General features: G+C 39.1%; 1 protein-coding gene across 2 annotated transcripts; it reads right to left on the bottom strand.

Annotated features, from left to right (window-relative positions):
* Window positions 1-185: 185 nt before the first annotated feature.
* On the bottom strand, window positions 186-22,011 carry ssh2a (slingshot protein phosphatase 2a). Of its 2 annotated transcripts, XM_052576220.1 has the most exons (15): window positions 21,818-22,011; window positions 18,984-19,027; window positions 8,354-8,466; window positions 7,395-7,459; window positions 7,199-7,320; window positions 7,042-7,107; window positions 6,880-6,945; window positions 6,597-6,791; window positions 4,918-5,011; window positions 4,653-4,781; window positions 4,312-4,358; window positions 4,068-4,214; window positions 3,776-3,976; window positions 2,472-3,324; window positions 186-1,899 (listed from the first exon to the last, which is right to left on the bottom strand). In XM_052576220.1, exons 1-15 carry the CDS (start codon window positions 21,878-21,880, stop codon window positions 616-618), a joined length of 3,489 nt encoding a protein of 1,162 aa, XP_052432180.1. In that variant the 5' UTR covers window positions 21,881-22,011; the 3' UTR covers window positions 186-615. The 2 variants fall into 2 exon arrangements, with proteins under 2 accessions (XP_052432180.1, XP_052432179.1); XM_052576219.1 differs by lacking the exons at window positions 18,984-19,027; window positions 21,818-22,011 and adding an exon at window positions 13,945-14,554.
* Between the last annotated feature and the right edge of the window lie 294 nt (window positions 22,012-22,305).

Below are 22,305 nucleotides of genomic sequence, written 5' to 3'. Positions count from 1 at the left end.
AATGTTCAAACAGAACTAAAAGACAAGCAGGGTAGACCGTTCTGTTCTGTTCAGCCAAATTCAGAAAACAGTATTAAACAAATTTATAATAGTACTTTAATAATAATAATTACCATCACCACCAAACTTCTACCACCAATCCTAAAAGTATTAACCGGTCTAAAGAAAGAATAACTGACAAATAATTAAAATAGTGCAGTTTTATTTTATAATAGTCACAGCTAAAGCACAGGATAAAAAAAGGTTTATCAAGTTTACCTTGGTTTCAAACAGAATCATGCTTTCAGACATACAGTCAATTCTACCGTTCAAGACAGTGCAAACAATATTCGAATAAAAATGCTATCTAAAAAAAACAAAACAATAAAAATGAAAAACAAGAGAGTAAAGTGCATGTTGAAGAAACAACCCCCTTGTTTGAGTTGCTACCTGAAAGATTTCTGAACACAAAACTGACGTAGACTCACTCGCTCACACATGCCCCTCATTCACACCTACAGTAGCATACACTTAAGCATATAAGTTTAGCTTGGACTTTACTGAATGAAACTTAAATTGGGTGCAGTCTGAGATAGTCCTTCACGGCGGCTAAAACCAGCATGTGAAAGTTTGTGGTTACATGGTGTTGTACAAAACGGTGACTGTCTTTTTCTTGTCCAGTGCTTTGCGGAAACGACGAATGGGGTGAGTCTTCACATGTTGTCGCGTGGACACCGAAACGGTAGGCTGGACAGAGGTGTGTTCAGGGGGATTGGCTCCACCCACTTGAGTCTGATGTGGGCATGAGGGTGAGAGGTGGGCGGAGCCTTCAGCCCTTTCCACCTGAAGGGTGGAATCCGGGGCAGAAGGACTCTGAGGTAGAACACGCTGCTTTTTATGGGCGTCATCGTGGTTGTGGTTCAGTGGCAAAGAGTCAAAGGTGGATAAAGAGGAAGAGGAGGGTTGATGAAACCCTGTTACTGCCGGGTGAAAGTCCCAGTCACTCAAGTCATTAGTAGATAGCTCTAGCCTGTCCAGTTTAGCGAGTGAGGCAGAGCGCTTCATGAGCGAAGGAGGTGTGAGTCCAGCTTGTCTGATACGGGCCTCGATTTCCATGGCTCTCTGCCACATCGCAGGTGCCTTGGGCTCCAATCGCTGCTCCCCATCTATCAAGTCCTGCTTGTCCTCAGGCGACTGGTTCTCCTCAACTTGTCCAGTGCACAACTCCAGTCCTCCAGCCTCATATAAAAACGCCTGGAGCTCTCGAAGAGTCTCCTGGATCTTTTGCAAGTCCTCATTGCTATGTGCCAGTCGGACATGGGGTCTCAACGGGTCGTCCACGTCGGTCTCCAACTCGGTCACCCCTTCTAGCCACAACAGAGAGGAAGAACCAGAACTGGGCTCAAGAGTGGGGTTCAAAGTGATCTGGTCAGCCTCCACTGAAACGCTCCCTTCAAAATACACTGAGAAGGAAGGATCAGGGATTATACCAGAATCCTCATCATCGAGCAATTTGGTGTCATGAAGTTTTCCATCTGGAGCCTTCTGGGGCTCAGTGCAAGTCAGAGCTGCAGTGCCCTCTGGCTTACTGGAGTGTGGCTCTGAACCGTCCAAGCATGGGGAAGAAAGAGGAGACAGAGAGGAAGAAACCTCTTGACCCTGACGTAGTATAAGCTCCAACTGCTCGGTGGCCCGGCGCACGGATCCTGAGGGCCTGTCAGGGGGAGAATGAGGAACCGAAGCTGATTCCTCATCCACCTCCTCCAGTGTAGATGTTTGAGGCGAGTTGCGTGCCAGTGGTGGACTGCAGGTGTGTGATATGGATTCCAGTTCAGTAACTATATGACGCACACACACGCTGTTGTCATTGTGAGGGAGGAGGGGCACGGCATTGCTATTGGTCTCTGAGTGGGTGTGGCACTAGGAAGGAGAAAAGCAAAAAGGAATAATTACAAGAGGTAATTATTACATTGTTCCATTTCACTCTCAACAAAGAGAGCTTACCACATTAACGTAAATGTTACCACATTAAAAGAACTGTTCACCTTAAAATGAAAATACTTTCATTCATGTCATCATTTAAGTACCCTTGCATTTGTCTTAAATTCAACTTAGTTTTATATTTCCCAGTCTTCTGAGTCTACAATAGAATGGACATTTTCACCATGCATTTCACTATACCATAATAAAGTTTATTTTTATTTTTATTGAAAGCCAATATTTTGTCCTTTTGTGTTCCACAGAAGTCAGACTTTTTGTCATGTGAGTGAGTAAATGACAAATTTTTATTTTTGGGTCAACTGTCCCTTTAAAGGCAATTCTAGACTAGACCAGTAGAAGGCAGTGTAGTACTGGTGTCGCTTGCACATATTTCCTTTATCATTTACTGTTAGATTAATAAATGAGTCATTCCCATGTGTGTTTTATCATTCATCTTTAAGCATGATAAATCAGGAAGTGCAATGATCTCTGAAGGGATGGCCAACTCTTACCTCATTAGCTTCCTCACTGGAATCAGCCAAGGGTGGGGTGCATCTGGACTGAGGTGACCAGACAGTGGTTGTTTCAGAATACGAGCGAGCGGGCTGACTATCCTGGGACATGCAGAGGAATTTCTCTCTGGCACTAAAGAAGTCAATGCTATCTGTGCTGAGGCAGGACACTGCTGTTCCCAGATCTGCAGTGTTGGGGTTGTTGTTATCATCACTGGAGTCCAGCTCGGACACCGCAGGGGCTCCTGAGGGGCTGTCAGCCTCGGGCGTGCTTGGAGAAGGCAGATTCCCTTCATCTTTACTGACATTGCTTTCCAGAGATAGTTCTAAAGTTTCTGACACTTGATAAGAGTCATTCTGATCAGGTGTGTTTGGGGACAACTCAACACAGTCTGTTTTTGGCTCAGGCACATTGTGAGATGACTGGGCGTGGAGGTCTGAAGTTGTATTGCCCTCTCCCTCCTCTGGTGAAAGTACATGTAGAGAGGGAGGAGGATGGCGACGTGCAATAGGCTCGCTCACCACAAGGTTCAAACGAGAGTTCCTCACCATATAATGATCAGGCACAACTGTGGCCGATCGTTGCCTGGGACGAGGCGGGAGAATGGGGTCTTCATGTGCCAGCTTAGAGGGCGACTCGCCCAAATTGGTATGAGTGTTGTCAGCAGCAGACTGTGGATTGGTAAGGGACTCTATCACAGCAATGCCCAGCATCTGCTGAATGGAAGGAGGACCATTGTTATTGTGAGGGTCCGAGCAGTCCAGCGAGCGTGGTGCCTTGCACAGTGGCTCGTGAGCCTCTGACAGATCACTGTCTGAGTGGGAACGCCACAGCTTGTTATGCCTCTGTTTGCTGAAAACATTAGCAAGCAAAAGAGAAAGAAAGAGACACAAGAGTGTTAGATGAACGTCTTTCATTGATGTGATGGAAACATTAAAGGTTGGCTGAATCACAGAGGGCGGCGACATCTTTCAAACGAAAAAAATAGTTAAGGGTGTGTGAATGGGAATACAAACACGAAAGCAATTATGACAGTAAAAGCTGCGAACAAAAGGAATGTGGAGAGACCTGCGTAGCATTAGCTCACAATGCCGATGAAACTCAATGGTATTAATTCAAAAGAGCATTTACTCAATGGAAACTCTTAACCTTGCTTATCCCTACTGACCTTCTTTTTAGAGAAAAAGAATTGCATGAAATCCTAAGGTCAATGTGTGTCAGTAAGTCTATTCAAAAGGCAAGTGTGTGTGTGGGATGAAGGGAACTTTATTCTGACCTAATGCTCTATGTGCGTGGCCCATACCTGGCTAGCAGGATACCCTGGTACTCCTCAAGCTGCTTCATGAAAGATGGATTTGGTTTGGTGACAGAGCGCCGTTCCTTTACATGGTCAAAAGCTCTCTCCAGGTCCCAGCTGTACTCCTTCATAGCGTATGCTATTACGGTGGAGGCAGATCGGCTCACCCCCATCTTACAGTGCACTAGACACTTCACCCCAGCTTTCCTGGATGACAAGAGTTTCATTATAGCACACTACCGGGAACGACGAATGGATGGATTGAACTGTCAAAAGCAGAAGCAGTCTTTCTACATACTTGGCTTTGGAAATGAACTTATAGGTGTCATTCCAATACTCCAAGAGGTTTGTGGCCTCCTCGTCATATACTCGGATGTTGTGATACTCGAAAAGTCCGGGGAAGAAATTGTCAATTTCTCTCGTCACATTCAGGATGTAGCGAACCCTGAGGAAGTGGGGGTGGTAAGATTAACAATGACTGCATGCAGCCGAGAGGATGTATTTGTTTAAAAAGAGAGGCCTGGAATAATAACGTCACCTACCCACTGTTCTGAAGCTCCTCAAGATTTGAAGCATTCCACTCTGAACCCTGAAAACACAAACAGAATTCGAACATTAAATTTGCTACTCTTGAAGCGGGGGATGTCCAAAACTGCTATGTGAGGGCCAGTGTCATGCAGAGAATAGCTCTAACTTGCCCCAAAACATCTGCCTTAAAGTATCTAGTACGCCTGAAGACGTTGATTAAGTTTAATTGGGGTTGCAACTAAACTCTGCAGGCTAATTGCCCTCCAGGAGCAGGACTGGACAACCCTGTTTTAAAAGTCCACAGTAGATTAGTCCTCTTCAGTGAAGAGTATAGACAACTGGGTGAGAGACCAACCAAGTAGACATGGTCAAAGATCTCGGTGGGGCTGTCCATCTGGCCCAGGATGACAATCATCTCATTATCGATGAACTCTTTGAACTCCCGCAGGTTGCAAACCATCTGCATCTCTAGCTCCGTGCGAATCTGAATAGAAAAGTTATTATCCAACACGTTACCAATTTTTGATGTGAACCTCACAATTGACTGGTATTATATAAACCATCAAGATTTTATTTGGTTTTACTTGGTTGCATACAATATGCACAATGGTTGTTTGTACCTCTTTCGAAGTGACGTTCTCCAGGTCCTTCTGCATCATGATCTCTCTCAAACAGGTCTTAATCAGTCTCTCTGTGCGCTCTCTCTCAGTTGGCCTGTATACATGAAACCCAGAATCATAAATCATCCAGTTTAGTCTCAATGTGAGGTGTGTCTCATCTCATATGATTCTTTGTATGTCTGAGTTGAATTGTTCGAGTATGGCTTCACAAAAACCGAAGACCTCAACCGTGATTTAAACAAAAAAATTGAAATCAAATCCCAGCTTGTTGTAATATGCAACGTGCAAATGGTAAATGTGCATCATCCCTAGGCCTCTGGTGTTGGGTTCACCATGGGACAAGTGTCTCTTCACTGATAGCAACACAAGCACTGATTGGTTCCCAGGGGACTGAACTGTTTTCTTAATCACTACCAGTAACCTTAAAAACACATTGCTAATGTAGGTCAACACCTTCAGCTGGTAGCGGTGCATGAGGGCAATGGGTTTGACAATCCGAGGGGCAAAAAGCCCCAATGTGGGAAAGTTAAACGTGTTTACACATGCCAGTTTGATTGACCATTCAAAAAATAATGACAGTGTAGAGTTACAATCCCATCATATTCATATGTGTATGTAAAGCACCCACATTACACTACCTTAGCTGTGTCAGTTAATCAAATTCATTCAATGGGCACAGGATGTCTCAAAGGAATAGATAAGACCTCTCACCTCGAGGAAAACATTAACTATGGCTCAACCTTGTTGCCCTGTTTCAGGTTCACAAAATATCAACTAGATCGACAATTTTCACTCCCCTTCTCAAGCCACCTGTTTCCATCCATCCGCCACTATCTATCCCACCCATTTTTCCGACTGTAAATCAATCTATCTCAGCGTGGAGCTATAAAAAGCAAGCAGCCAGAGTCATGCATTTTAAAAACACATGCACGTGGAAATGCCTCTGACTGTGGGGAAATTCCCCCCACAGTCTAGGCAACATCTTAGAAAGATTACACCATCAAAGTTCATCTCATCAATTAGGCAATAACATGTCGTTCTATTCAGGGAAGGCCATGCCTTCTTGTCTTGCTCTGATGCAAACTTGCCCTCCTGGCCTATTCAACTGAGCTTGCATCAGACAACCACATGCACGTCTCACATTTCCAAAAACAAGGACTGATTTACAAGCAAAAAACACTGCAATTCAACATTATTGACTTTAAGTTTTGTAAACATTAACTTGGCCATAAATATGGAAAGCACAATAACAATTCCCTTGCTTAATAAGGACATTGACCCATATTCCACAACACCAGAGCAAAACAAAAAAGTGAGAACTACAAAATCATTCAAAAGTTTGGGGTTGGTAAGTTTTTTGTTCACCAAGGCTACTTTTAAGGCTGCATTTATTTTTGATAAAAAATGTGTTTTTTACTAAGTGCTGTTAAATGATTAATCGCGATTAATTGCATCCAAAATGTAAATTTTTTGTTTACATAATATATACGTGTATACTTATTTATATATAAATACAAACACATACATGTATATACTTAAGATAAATATGTTATGTTTATATATTAAATATACTTGTATATCATTTAAAATATAAGAATATAAATATAAATGTATATACATGTAAATATTTTCAAAATATGTACCGTGTGTGTATTTATGTATACATGTATACAACTCACAAGTCAGTAAACAGCACAGGCGAGTCTGCGCGGTGAGACTGGACGTCTTGCATGGCGTTCCACTCATTGATGCAGTGTTGGTCGGAGGTCACACAGCTCTGATAGTAACTGACCCAGGTCAGGAATAGACTCCCCGGGTAGTAGTTATGACATCTGGCCACCTCGCAAACCTTATGCAGGGACTGCAAGGCTGACCTGCAAGTATGTGCGAGAGAGAAAATCCATTAACACTAAGTAAAAAAAAATTATGAATGTGAAAAAAGCTGTCTTTCTAGACACTCACCACATGGCCTGCACCGAGACCGGTTTGAAGACATGGACTCGGTTAACGGTGGACACACTGAAGCCACTAAAAAAAGGAATACAACATGCTCAGTCTGAACACTTTGTAAAAGTTGTGCTAAAAAATGCAGAACTTGGTTTGTGTGTGAAAATTATGCCTCACCCATCTCCATCCAAGTGTATAAGCGTATCGCTCCACAAGGGTAAAACCAGCCCAACTGTGCAAGTGCTACAGGAAACACATGATCACATGTTGAGCACCACCCTTCTAGAGCAGCAAATGAAAAATGAATGTATCAAAGCATCTGCATTATAATGACCTTTCTGAATTGCCAAAGTCCATTCCCAGAACCACACTTTCTTCAGTGTCCTGTCTACCATTGGTGGAGACGATGACCATGTACCGTGTATGTAGGGTGTAGGCGCTCTCTAACCGGACAGCCTGTGATAGAGACTCGATCAGCATTCTGTTGCCTGTGTTTTGATTTATAATGTCTGAATGGTGGTAGTTATTACCAGGCGGATGGTGTCCTCTGGACGCAGCAGGGTGAACATGGTCTGCAAATGCTGCTGAAGGTCACCTGCGAATGAACCATTCAACAACCATAAACTTCCCAGATACTACTGCTGTGACATTTGCATACTACAGTTAAAGGAATACTCTGGAAGTCAATCGGGACCAACAACCGTTTGGATCTTACAAATTCTTTAAAATATATTCCTTTATGTTCAACACGAAAGAAAACTCATACAGGTTTAGAACGAAATGAGGGTGAATAAATGATGACAAAAATGTTAATTTTTTGGGTGAGCTAATAATCTAAATTACTCAGAGGTCAATTTCACTTCCTCCCACATGAGACAAATGTTCTTTGTCAGGCTCGAGTTTGATTAGCTCGAGTTTGTAAATCAGGAATAGAAATATTAAAACAAACTGGAGAATTAAATACAAGAAAGGTTAATGAGAGTTGCTTAAAGCGTTTTTGCAACTTTTATAATAATAATAAAAAAAGGAAATGCATACTAAATTTGATATATTGTCATCTAATGCAATAAAATGTAAGTGTGGCAAATGTGCCAAAGATGTTTTTGGAAACACTGTATATCATTACATACTTTTGTTATTAAAAAAAGGTTAAAGAATACTGACAGTTCCTATTGACTGACTGTCTGACAGTTCCTAGTTCCCCTTCATAATGCATTCCTGTAAGCTAATGGGACTCATAATGAAATCAATGCTGTCTATCTGCAGGCACTGCGGTTTGTCTATCAAAATGAATGCAAATGCATGCACAAAAATATTCCTCAGTGATGAAATGTCCTTCATCTCCAGGGTCTTACGTATTGCCATATAGTATAGCTCAAAGCAAAACTCAAAACAGAGTCAATAACTGATTCCATATAACCATTATATTGAGCTGCATCTGACAGATGGAGAATCACACAATGAATGTGTCAAGAGAGCCTTTTCATACCTGTGTGTTTATTCCGCCGCTGTGTAATGCGGGGTGCTGAAGAAGGGGAGGAGCCATTTCCCTGCGGGAGGAAGAGGGCGGCACCTTTGACGGTTAGGAAGTTCTCGCTGATACTGATGACAAAAATACAAATAGAGAGAAAGATTATTATTATACATATGATAATAATATAGAAAAGGTAGTTAAATGGTCAACATTCAGATTTTAAATGGTACAGATGTGTGATATCTGAAAGCCACAGTGAAGCAAAAAATGCACTCATAGAGACCGCAGAGTGACATTGTGAAATAAATGAAGCGGCTCATGCCGAGTGTGAGAGAGACTGTTTCCAGAAATCACTATGGAGATGCTGTAGTTTATCAGTTTGACTATGGCCTCTGCCCAGCAGAGGCTCGGTAACAGAGCGGGCGACGTTTGACCTGTAACAGCTGTCATTACGAAGCAACACCTTCAAATCAACACGTACAGCGACCCGAGGGCACGCTCATAAACTGCTGCTCCTGTATCACATGCCACAGGCTCTGGACTTTTTATGTCCAACTCGGAATCTGGGACATTCTGTAGAAACTAGTTCTCAGTCTCAGAATTTTGGGGGAGGAAGGACTGCAGAATAGAGGGAACGCGAGAAGCCCTGGGCAGTCACACCCCGAATAAAAACACAAAGGAAAAAAACATCAGGCTCAATGGGGCTCATTTCCCACATCCCAGTCACCCCTGATCCAGCGGTTTCCTCCCTTCTCTAGTGTCGGTTTTTTAGCCTCCTGTCTATGTCATGGCCTCTCTCTTTTATAGTTTGCCCCAGGGTCCAAAACTACCACTTATTAATTTGAAAATTATAAAAAAAATTATTTGAACTTTATTAGGAAACAAAATTTTATAAAGCAAAAAACAAAAAAGGTGTTTTACACTATACAAAACATGCAAACACTAAAATGAAAAATATTTGTTCAAGACAAAGTGGTTTCATGTTTTTGTAATAAAATCGTACTGATCCCTTTTGGGACTTTGGTTCTAAAAGAAAACAAATTATAATGCATTCAACTGATCATAAGCGACAGTTTGACAGACACTTATATCAAAAATACATTTATATATACAAAAATTCCTTTTAAAATAAATGCTGTTCTTTTAAACTTTCTATTCCGAAAAGAATCTATTTAGAATAAATGTTTCTTGAACACCAAATAAGCATATTAGAATGATTTCTCAAGAATCATGGAATGTAGCAATGGCTGCTGAAAATTCAGCCTTGCCTTCACAGGAATAAATCACATTTTAAACTTAATTTGAATTTTAATAAATAAGCAAAACACAGTTTCATGGCCAGTACAGGGCACACTTGCCACTGGCAGGTGTGATAAAAAAAATTATTTTGGACCGTGGCTGCAACTAGTATGGCTAAGAGAATGCTTTATGGAATACTCTTACAGGAAGCTAGATATGAAAAAATAAAAATAAAAACCAAAAGACAGACAGACAGACGGAGAGACAGAAAGTGAGAGTTTAGTACAGTCTCTCTCCAGGCTCTGCACTTTGCACTTTCATGCTTTAGGCATCATCTATCAGCACATGAGGGGATATGAGCTGCAGACTGGGGCAGTGGCTAATTTTACAAACCTAAAAATAAACGGCAGAGTAAATGAATGCTGATGGACTTTTACAGTGTTGGTAGCTACTGTATATCATCTCATGTAACCAAACACGACAGCTGAAAGAGAGTTTGGGGCAAAACTTTGTAAGTTTGTGCAGAAAGCATGCAAACTATTTGATTACAACATCAGGGTGTGATAAAGATTATCTTTAGTCTGGTAGTTTGCAAATAAATATTTTAAGATAAAATCTAAAACTATAAATAAATATATATATATATATATATTATTTTCATAAAATCTTCATACACAATTTTTTTTTTAACAATTTAAGATGGAGTATTACATTTAACAAAAGTACTTCAGGTTAATTACCAATTTACTTTGTGCAAACTGCAGTCTAATCTACTAAAGTCCAAAAAGCTTTGACGCTGGTTTTCGCAGAACAAGTCATGCAGTATCCGTGTGCAGGGAGCGGAGAGGGCACCAGGGCCATGCGATCCAACTGGTATTTCACCGAGGCAGACATGTAAGGGCATAAACATCCACGCCGACACAAAATTTAGATCGCTCAGAGAGAGGAAACGGATGACCTGGCTGCATTCGTCTACACAGCTTAGGGAGAGATAGAACGAAAGAGGGTGGGAGGGTCATCTTTTGGCACGAAGCACTGGACAGTACTTGTTAGGGCACAGACACAATCATCACTATGTAAGGGGCCATTGAGAGCCACGCAACAAGCTGAAGATGCCTGACCCCCACCTGTCCCTGGCCATATTAGTCGCTCTCCCACTAGGGAGGGGATAAATATAGGCCCGGGCTGAAGGCCTTATGAGTTCAGGCCTGAGAGATTCAGAGCGAGAGCAGGAGATGGCATTCTGTCACCTTCTGAGACAGAAATGAGGCCCCTTGCCACTAATAAAGAGACATAAATAGACAAAACGAGAGATATGTGAAGATAGAGAAAGGTTTGGAAAACACCAATGAGGACAATCAAACACTAGGGTAAAACTTTGACTACAGCCCTAGTTTTTAAAATTAAATAAGATGGCAAGGCACTATTCTGGTTCACAGTCCTGCTTTCTGATTGGTGCACATGGGTAACCAATTGAAGTCATACTGACTAGACTGAGGAGAGAGGAGGGGGTTCTGGTGAAGGGTCAATCCAGAGAAGAAATGTCAGTGAATGAGGCCAAAGAAACCACTTTTGGAAGTATGAAATGAATTCAAACATTGTGGCGTGTAAGATTATATTTTTAAGTTTTAAGCAATATATTGATAATAATTTTAAAAAAGTGTTTAAGCACTTCACAAGAAGAGTACAAAATAAGATTGTGTTAGCAGCAGAAATTAAGTCAATTTGGAGAAAAGAGTTGCTTTTTCTGAGGTGTAATTAAATACAAGCCTGTTAATTATTTTATTGGACTCTATAGTCCTGTCATTGAAATTTGAACTTAAAGCTAAAAATATATCAACTAATTTCCGGCAACTGCAATAAAGCTGAAAAAATACAAAAATAAAAATAAATTTTAGATCAACTTGAAAACTTGAAATGTTTGCTTGGCAGCTAACTGAAATAAGTTCAATAAAACTACTAAAACTATAATAGCACATAAATAATGCTAAAATAACACGGACATAAATCCAGTTTCCCAAATTCTGATTTCCTTCCTTTCCTTATTTATTTATTAAGCACTTTTACACAACTTGTCATTGAACAAAGTGCTGTACAAACACATAAGCAATCATAAAAACATACATCATGATTTGTTTTCTCATATAGAAGTTATAGCCATAAACAACGGATGTGTTTAAACAAGTTATGTTATACCGTTTCTTTATGTTAAATAATAGCTTATACAGCCTAGTTGTCAATACTTAGTATTTTATTGCTTTAAAAACAATTTTTAGCATCATCTCAGCTGGGTTTTGATGATTCAACACAATTTTTAAGAGTTAGGAGGAAGCAATTTTACAAAACCAGTTACACCCTATATTTCAACGAACTATTTCAGACTTCCCCATAACATTGGCAACCTTTAAGCAATCAAGTGCATATTTAACTTTCCCTGGAATTTGTTTAGCTTCTCTACGTCACAGTGTTTGAAGTCAAGGCAAACAATTCTGTGGCAAGTTTTAACACACTACTCAACTTCCTTCCAGTACATCACACCTGTAATTTCCCAAGTTAATCATTAAAGCTCACTGACAAACACAGACCTAGTCTTAGCTTTGTTTGCCTTGGCAGTGTATGAGGAGTAATGGAGGTTTTTATATGCTTAAATATTATCACAGTAATTCCCATCAGGTATCATCTGCCCTATCTGACAGATCAAAGCAAATCTACTGTTCGCAAGATAAAACAGAACTCCACCCCAGTGATCAAGTCTTTCCTACTAATACAATATAAATTACAGCAGTACTGATTCTTCTGCTTAAGAAGGAAAACGGAAACACTGGACTAAGCAGTCACCTGACATTTGTCAGTAGTCTAAAAACAAAGTCATATATCTCTGTTCTATGCACTGAAACATAAAAAAAAACAAATCAACTTGAGTTTAGGCCTGACTCTACAGATTACACAGTATGCTGGGGTGTACAGCAACTGGATTTAGTGCACAATGTTCACTTTGAGGTTTCACACTGTCTGGGGTCTTGGACATGAAGTATGCAAAAGCTGTGGTCGAAACTACATTGTTATGCGAGTGATAAAAAAAAAAAAAATTCAAATCTAATTCAACGAATGACGTAAGAGCTCAGTTTGGCTACAGGTTTGTTGTGAGATCCATCAACATGTTTTCATAATTAATGCTGGCATCTTGCCAGAGCAAAAATAAATAAATAAATATATAAATATAAAATCCTGAATGGAAAGTCAAATGTGTCAATCTTCAAAAAGATTTTACATTTGGTAATTTCATGCATATTAATCGATTGCTATCTGATGGGGTACATACTGTACATCACACTTACAAAACAGAAAAGATACCCGTCATATCTGCAATACCCACACAACATGCAAATTTAACTGAGTTCACTTTTTTTTATAATGGTACAAATGCTTGACGGGAAAGTTTATGCAGAACTTGACCCAGCTCAAGTTCTACAAAATTAACTCTAACAATACCAGTGGCAACAGTTGTAATGCACCTCATTTTCTTTGGAGATCCTAAACTTCAAAGAGCAAATTCATGCATTTACACTTAGCCAAATCACATCTTTTGCATGTGTCTCGAGCTACTTCCTAAAAACACATTGCTACCTATCAGCTTGGAGAACATTTACACTTGGTCTTTGCATCAAAGACCTCATGATCTGATCTCGATCCTTGAAACATTAAAGAATAACAACTCCAACTCAAACAAATCAAACTGCCTTATGTTCGTTCATATATTTTTCAATATGAGAAGCTACCAAATAACACTGCAGTTAAATGAAAAATGTAAAAAGTCAATGAAAATTATACACTATTTTGGGGTCAGTAAGATTTTGTTTTATGAATACTTTTATTCAGCAAAGTACTTATTCTTAGTGAGCCACAAACTTTTTAACACTTCTGTTTTTATTTTAATTATTTAAACATAAAACAAACAATACAACTAAAACATGCCATTACGGATCGCCTCTACTTATGTTGGATTCCCGAAAAAAAGTACAAGAGCCATCACAATGTATTCATGACTTTATATGGTTAAGGTAAAACCCTGTGGCCCGCTTTTAGTACGACTCATCATTTAACCTCATCTACAGTTTGGTGAATCACACCGCTCTACTGTCATCTTTCACAACACACACAGATACGTCACAAAGGCTTGAGAAACATCCACTTCTGCTTCCAGATGTGACGCGAAGCATTTCGCAGTGTATTATTTACCGTAACCACTTGCATTCGTGAGAAAAGTCAGTGCAGTGATAAAAACAAACAAGACTAATAAAGACTTCAGTGCGTAAGGTTTGACGACTAGGCTCGTAAATGCGGTGAATACGATTAACTTTACTTACAGCTGGTTGATCTGGTTTTGAGAAGCGACCGCGTTGTCGGAGAAGTACGGCATGATTTTTGCCCCGCAGCAGGAGCAGAATCCCCGGGCAGAGGAGCTCTCCGTGACCGCCACACTCTCCAGGGTCATGACGGAGGACCAGAGAGCCGGATATCCTTAGACAGACCCTTCTACAGACATTATTCTTCCCCGAATAATACAAGTTACCCCAAATAAATAAATAAATCGGGTGATAAATGAGTTGTCCAGTATGCTAAATAGTATTAAAATGACCCGTCCATCAGGCCTTAAAAGGCAACCAACGTGGCCTTAAAATAGCGTAATATTTAATAAAAACAAACAAAACAGTCTCAAAAAGTTAACCGTTTCTTTTAAACCCGGTAAACACAGCCCCTAAACAGGCGTAAAACAACAAATGAAAACGTATAAAGCTACAAAACAAAATCTACATGTATATTTGCTTTAGCATGATCCGGCGAGCCTCTTCAATCACTCAGTCTGTAAGAACTGCGGTGCGGCGCACTAATGCTTGAACAGAGGGAAGGAGGAGCTGCTGACATGTGCTTCAGGAAGGGTCCACTGCAGGACTCCACAGACGGCCGACACTTTAGACACCCGCGCAACGACACAGCGACGAGCCTGATAACAACCTCAGCTGCGAAATCAGAGTCTGGGGTGCACTTCAGTGCATCCTTCAGATCAGACAGTTTTTTTTCCATGGGCAGTCAAGTCGTTCTATGAATAGGAGGTTTAAAAATAATGTTGGAACAGGGGAAAATAAATAAATTTAGCAGGCCAGGTTTAAACAGGCAACGATCTTACTTTTATGGGTGGTTGTTTCCGGGTAAATCTTACAAAACATGTCTAGGTCAAATTTAGCACCAAAATAGAAAGGTTTGTTTATTTATTTATTTGCTTTACTTGCTTGCTTTAAAAAAGTACATTTCTAATTTATACTTTAGTGTCTTCCGGGCATATTGTAAATGTAAACCATTAATACCAAGATGCATACATATAATTTACATAAAAAACTTTACCTTTTATTTTATTTTGAGGTAAAAAACAAAAACAAAAAACTTTGGAATGTTTCTTTACAGGTTTGTGAGATTCACCTTTATGCTCTTTTAAGACCCTCTTGAGAAATGTTTTAATCAAAGCCTTTGGTCAATAAACTACTTAGGATGTTTTAGGCTATATAGAAATCCTAGCCAGGACGCGTCCTGGGAAAATGGCTCATATGGTCACCCTACCTGACCCAGACCTATGGGAAAATCAGTCTTGTTTAAAAAGCCCAACATGACAAACACAATAAATCTCTTATCTAAATATCCGGGTGAGTTCTTACGCACAACAAGTTATTCATACATTCATATTTAAATCACAGATATTTTTCATCATCTTTGGAGACTTAAAGCAATGTGAGCTGTAAACTAAACACACACCACTGCAATTCCCATGTATGTCTCAATAAAAGCCTTAAGTAGACCACTAAACTTCGTCAAGACATTTGTGTGATGGCTTGAAAGAGGAACAGTGTAATACAGACAAGATGTCTGTGTTTGATAGATAAACATCAGTTAGTACAGAGACCAAATGCAAATTAAAGTTGGACTGGTGGGAATCAATATTGAGATACTAGTCTATGTTCCCTCAAAGAAACATCAAGACTGCTTGTTTAGAGCTCACTATTATACATGTCTAAGTGTATTTTATGTAAACACACTTAAATCTAAATCAAAGACAGGTCTGCCACACGTGTGAATGCATGACGTAGACTCTGTGTTTAAAGCTGATTGCATCACAAGATGCTATAAACAAACCCATTCATTTCCTTAAATTACAATACTTCACATTCCGATTTCCACCGCATTTGCTCTTTTGACGGCACATAACATCTGAAGCCTTATCCAAAAAAAAAAAAAAAAACACCTCTGGCCTATTAGCACACTCAGAGTTGTGTAAGCTACTTTGTATTTATATCAGAGTTTTCCCATTTGACTTTCTTGGCTGGTAATTTGAGATGTTGCTTTTGTCATGTCATGTTTACAAAATTATAAGTCCCTGTTGTGCAACGGCTGTGTCTTGCATGCAATGTCCTGGAAAAGGTCACTACTGCTTCCAAGATTATGGATGCTCCCTTGATTACCCCCATTTCAGAACTTCAGTGTTCTTAAGAGCCAGCTGTTTCCTATACTTGGAGCTGGGAATGTGTCTGATACCAATTCCTACTCCGTAAAAAAATGGTCAGCCACATGGGAAATCCTGTGGGCGGTATGACCAAAATCATATATTGCGTTATGAGTCATTATTTTACAGTAACAGTAAGTGTTTTTCACAACACAGTAGTTGTTGATGAAATTTTATGCCAGTGAATTAAATACTTTACAGAAAAAAATTATCTTTATCTATTTTAATTATTTAAAAATATATACTTTTAATACATTTAATAAAATAAAAAACAAAAATCTAATAATCATATATATTTTAATATTTTATATTAGAAGAAGAAGCATTCGTGTGTGATTCACATTGGACACGTGTGGTGCATCTCAATGCGTCTAAACCAAATTTATAACTACATTTTAACATTATCTACACTGAAGGCAGCTGTCTGCATTAAATTATGCAGCAAAAATACAACATTATAAATAGCATGGCACTATAGCTCTACCGGTTGACATATTTACAACTGACCTGGTAAGAAATCTAGGTGAAATGAGAGAAACTCAAGCATGAATAAACTTGCTTTGCCCACCCCTGTGACTAACAGTCATCAAAGCGAAATAATTTACACACACATGCATAAATATATATTTGTACGTGGTCCAGAAGAACCTGTTGGCCCACACTGCTTTGACCCCTGCAGAGCCTTAATTTTCTCAGAGGTTTTCTCCATAAGCTGGATCTATTTTTCTATTCTGTTTCCTGGTGCCTATATTTCCTGCTTTCTCTTTAACCACCCCCTTCTCCAACCCCAAGACTAATTTGAGCTGCTGGAATGAGGCCAGTGCATAAAGCAAATGTATTGCAGGCCAGCTAAGACCAAATAGTCCAATAAAAAACACAATAAATGCACAGTAGGCCTGTTATGACTTAATAGTCCTAGAAAAAAATAAATAAAATAAATGCAAATATTGATGACGGTCCGGCTAATATGTACCACAATCCAGACATGCAGATTCAAAAATCTCTTTAGCAGCTACAACCTTTTTTTTTCCTGAAAGAAATTAATAAAGCGACAGTAAAAAAAAAAAACAATAAAAAACTGTGACTGTATTTTCAAACCAAGATCAAAAATCCTACAGACCCAGAACTTTAGAATTTTAACGTACATGGCAGCATTAGAAAAAGCATTATGTTTATATTATGTTCCTGAGAGTGCTGCAGATCCCCTCTGCACCCCTTGAAATCTTAAGTGATTGTGCACAGCAAAATATAGTTTTAATACAGGCCAAATGTTACATAATCCAGGGTCAGGTTGTTGCATGGGGGTGCCAATGGGGCAAATGAAAATACATACAAAGCAAAGAAATATGAGAATATCGAAAAGAAATGACATCATACTCGTCATAGGATTACCTAACATGCCGTGTAATTGAAGACATGTGTGGCACAGCATTAAGGGTGCCAAGTTTTGGGGTGTCTTGTAAGCTTGACCTGAGGGTTCTAGTTTTTGTCTTGGATACTACACAAACAAAAGGCTGATGTCATGTAAGACCCTCCCAGATGATTTCAACAAGCCAAACAGTGTTGCATAACTAAGCTTGAATAGTTATCAGTCCACCAGGATTCTTATGATTTAAATTAGATCGGAGTCTGAACCCTGTCCAGAACCTCTAATGAAAGCCCTACGCTGTCAACCATGTGCTACAGAGCTTCACAATCATGTACTTTTGCAATTGCACGCACCCACACACACACACACAAATATATATATATATATATATATATATATATATATATACACACATATATATAAAATTTGCAAATGTGTGTGTAATTGCAAAAGTACAATCTGCTGTTTTTGCACTGATACCAGATTTATTCATAATATAATAAGTCTGCTATCAGTGCAAAAACAGCTTCACATTACTGTAAGTGATAACGGAGTATCTGAACCACACAGATATTAACAAAACATATACTGAATGACTGAATGTCAAAGTCGTCAATATTTTTTTGGACTTGCCCTACTTTTTTGGGGAAATGGAGTTAAATATGATAAAATGTAGAGTACTACAATTTTATTAGTTTTTATTAGCATCATTAAATTAGCTAAAATAAGCAAATGGACACACTGTGTAGAAAATGCATAGATTTTTGAATGACGCCATTACAATTCTGCAGAAATCTAATTTTGTCTGGGAATCTATGCATAGATTCGCATTTGATGTCGAATTTAGCATAAACCACAATAGTGATCGCGTGAAAGAATTGAATAATCCAAAACAAGAAACAGTTGCAAAACAAACAGGTCTGATCATGTCACTTACATACGTGTGTACTCTAAAATACACAAATGTCGCTGACCTCAGATACAGAAAACTGATATTCATGCAAATATTGTAGTGTACTGGATTGCACAGTCATGTTAACAAAGGTAGTCACAGGACACCATCTTCATGGTTTCACTTACATAATACCTAACTAATCATCAAATTTTGTATTTCTTTTTCAGTAAAATATACTGTTTGTGACATCATATGAAATCATAGGTCAATTTCCACTCTTACTTTAATTTGATTTCTTCACTAAGCCTACATCTGACCAAAACAGGCAGATCAAACAATGCGGCTCCCCATTCTGAACTTGAAACAAACATCAATGCTGAAAATGTGGCAGGGTTTGAATATTAAAGTCTTGTTCCGCTAGTTAGTCATGTACTGTTCAGAATACTCCCCCTGGTGGAGATACTGCATATCATAAACTGAATTTAAAAAAGTAATATGATCCCTTTCCTCAAAAAAGACTGTCATAAATATAAGACATAAATGTGGATTTTAGCATGCTGATGCATGAGATGAGGAAAGGTGCAGGTACCTTCTGGGCTGAGAGCGTCGGTCATCTTCAGCACTGCCTGCCTCCTGCAGAAAGAGACAGAAAAAGTGGTCACACCTTGAGTATTTACTTAGATTATGATGGTCCAGCATCAAATTCAACCCACTCAACTTACTGTAACCGTACTCCTGCCTGTACAGTTTTCTGCATCGTCAGGCTGACAAACCAATATTTTTTTTCGTTTAAACTTTATTAGCAATTTAGAAAGTGACAGCAAACAATACAATTTATACACAAAAATGTGTCCTCCATTTTAAATACGCCTATTCTAATAATAATTATAATATTTAATGCTTTTCAAGTTTAGTAAAAACAAACTGTGAACTGCAGCATGAATAACACACCTTCCCACTATGGCACATTTTCGAGTGGCCTTTTATTGAGTCAAGCCTAAGGAACAGCATCTTGATTTGCCAGACCTGTAAGGTGGATGGATTATCTCGGCAAAGGAGGAGTGCTCACTAACACAGATTTAGACAGATTTGTGAACAGTATTTTAGAGAAACAGGCCTTTTGTGTACATGGAAAAAGTCTGAGATCTTTGAGTTCAGCTCATGAAAAATGGAGGCAAAAACAAAAGTGTTGCATTAATCATTTTGTTCAGAATACTTAGTTGTGGAAAAAAATCATCATAGGTGAGGGGCCAACATAAAGATGTGCACAGGCATTCCACAAACACCTCATTACCAAAAAAAATAAAAATAAATAGAGGGGCTGTTTATTCAAAATACCTTCTCCATCTGCAGGTTCATTATGGAGGAGAATCTTTTGTCTACATACTGATGACGAGTCAAGCCTGCTTATCATGTTATCTTTCAAAACTAAACCTTGTCACTCATATTTCCTAGCTAAGCCAAACACATATACACACATAAAATTCACAAGCAGATGTGTGATTACTGCAAAGCTTCAGGCTTCCTCTGCTCACAAAGGGCCTATGTTTAATCCATGATGCCTGTCTCAGTAATACCAATCCCAGTGTACTTTTTCTCAGGGATCAGGCAACAACTCTGCTTATGGTAAATAAGATGTAGAAGGCACAAGTCAGACTATAATCACCATATGCTATTGACAAAAATATGCTGAGATAGCAAACAACGGTGTAAACTGCACTGCAGTGCCATGAACTCAAGGTGTCTGTGACAAAATATATTGCTTTAATAATATGAAAATGTACAACAATGTAACTCTTTGCATTTATTTGAGAAACTGGCTAATTTGGTAACCAAAGACAAGCTCACAGCATGTAAAGTTTGCATGCGGACACACATCACAGCCGACGTCAAGCTTGGCATACTAATAAGGCCCGCTGGGATAGGTTCACTGAGGACTTTGTCTGGAAAACCTTGAGGCATCTCACAAGATGACTCACATGGATGCCTCAATGGGGTCACATGATTGGCAGCTGGTAATGGGGGGGAAAGTAGCTCATTTCACTCACATAACTTAATTTTCCAATTTGGTTGTGGCCTTTATGTGGCCTAGTGCTAACCCAGATATACACACGATTTTAGGCCAGGTGAATTTGTTGAGGCAGGTTTTCTCAATGTTAGGAAACAATAAAACACTTGATTGAATTATATTTGCAATTTCATACAAGTAGTTGGCTATACCGTTATAAAAATCTAATTTATTTACATCAAACACTATCAGAGTTGCATCATACTTTTGGGTACAGAAATGGGCTGCAGGGTTTGAATCTCATGCCATGGGGAGAGTCTGTCTCTGAAAATTCCTCATTGTGTACCATAAGATGAGACAAAACGTGACGTGGGCTTTTACAGAACTAACCCACTTTTCATGCACCATCTCCCCCTTTTACATCAGCAAACGTATTCAACTAAACAATGTTGTCCAGATCTCAAAATAGTGTCTATAAGACATACAGACTTACGGTCACAATTTTTACAATCACCTTTTCAACACTTTTATTGATGGAACTCTCAAAGCATGAGTCAATTTTGCATAAAAGCTCATTACACTGCATCTCTTTGAGCTGTCAACCGGCATGGGCAAAAGATGAGGCAACTTGTGGTCAGTCTGTGCAACACAGACAAACATTATATATTTCATGTTGAACCTCAAATCTTATTAATGTAGTGAAAGTGAGTTTGTGAGAAATTATTTGAGGAAGTGGTATGAAACCACAGGGCTGGGCTACTTTATCAGATTGCACCAGTTCATGAGAAAAATACAGAGTCTGCGTTACTGGATCAGGCCAAAGCATCCACACATTTGTTCCAAAAGTGCAAAACTTTAACCTCAACAGAGGCACTCAGTGAAATGACACATATACAAAATACACATGTGAAGTTTTAGGAACGTAACATTAAATTATGTATTTTGTGTACTTTCACCATATTTCAGGTTTAACTAAGCGTTTAACTAAACGTCCCCATTATTTAATAATCGATCTAATTATATTAATCAAATGCATCAGAATGACAATGCAGTAAAATACAGTTTCAGAAGTCCAGATGTCACTGAATATGTACTGCAGATCAGCAGCTAGCAACAAGCTAACAAAACTATCTTATCAACCTACAAAAAAGCGACCGCTTTTCCTACCTAATAACTCGCCAACTTTAAAGGAGTAAAGTTTTAGTGTTTTTAAAATAACATTAAACATATCAAGCATTAAATTACGAACGTTTAAACAGAACAAAGCGGCTAGTTGCATTATCAACTACTGATAAGCTCAGTACCGTTCTGCGCATGCGCAGACCGAGTGAACACCCTAGCTGCTGCTTTAGCTTGGACATGGAAAAATCATTTAATAAGTAGAACCAAACTGGTGAAACGGATAAGAAACTCACCGACACGCATGGACTAGAGGTTGTACTAGGGGTTGGCGACCGCTGTACGGTGACCAGCGCCATTCAAGGTCCAGGAACACAAGATGTAAGAGAAGCTATCAGCCAAACTCACATCATCGGGTGCCGTCGCACATAGGAAGATGTGCGCGCGGCGTCTTCGAGGTTGCTCACGTCTGTTTGCTCTACGCATGCGCGATGCGTGCCCGCTGTCAAACGGTGACTTAATAAAGGGGTGAGGCATCATACCTCTCCTGTTAGTTATCTGATCTCTCTCTGAATTTTTTTAAATGACGCTAAATGATGCCTTACCATGGAAAGACGTAATAATTTAACTTTTTTTTCAGTGCCAGCTCAAAAAACTGTTCATAACTATCTTCCCCTCATTATTTTATTATTAGCATACTGTATGGGTACCTAGAGTGTTGTAAAAATTGAATGAGTTGTTACATCATCAGCTAAAAAAAGGTTTAAAAGTATATATATATATA

This window comes from Carassius gibelio, chromosome B15, assembly GCF_023724105.1.
Source record: "Carassius gibelio isolate Cgi1373 ecotype wild population from Czech Republic chromosome B15, carGib1.2-hapl.c, whole genome shotgun sequence".
Classification (NCBI taxonomy): domain Eukaryota; kingdom Metazoa; phylum Chordata; class Actinopteri; order Cypriniformes; family Cyprinidae; genus Carassius; species Carassius gibelio.
The sequence above is the reverse complement of the archived record's forward strand: the minus strand, read 5'-3'. Positions and strand labels throughout refer to the sequence as shown.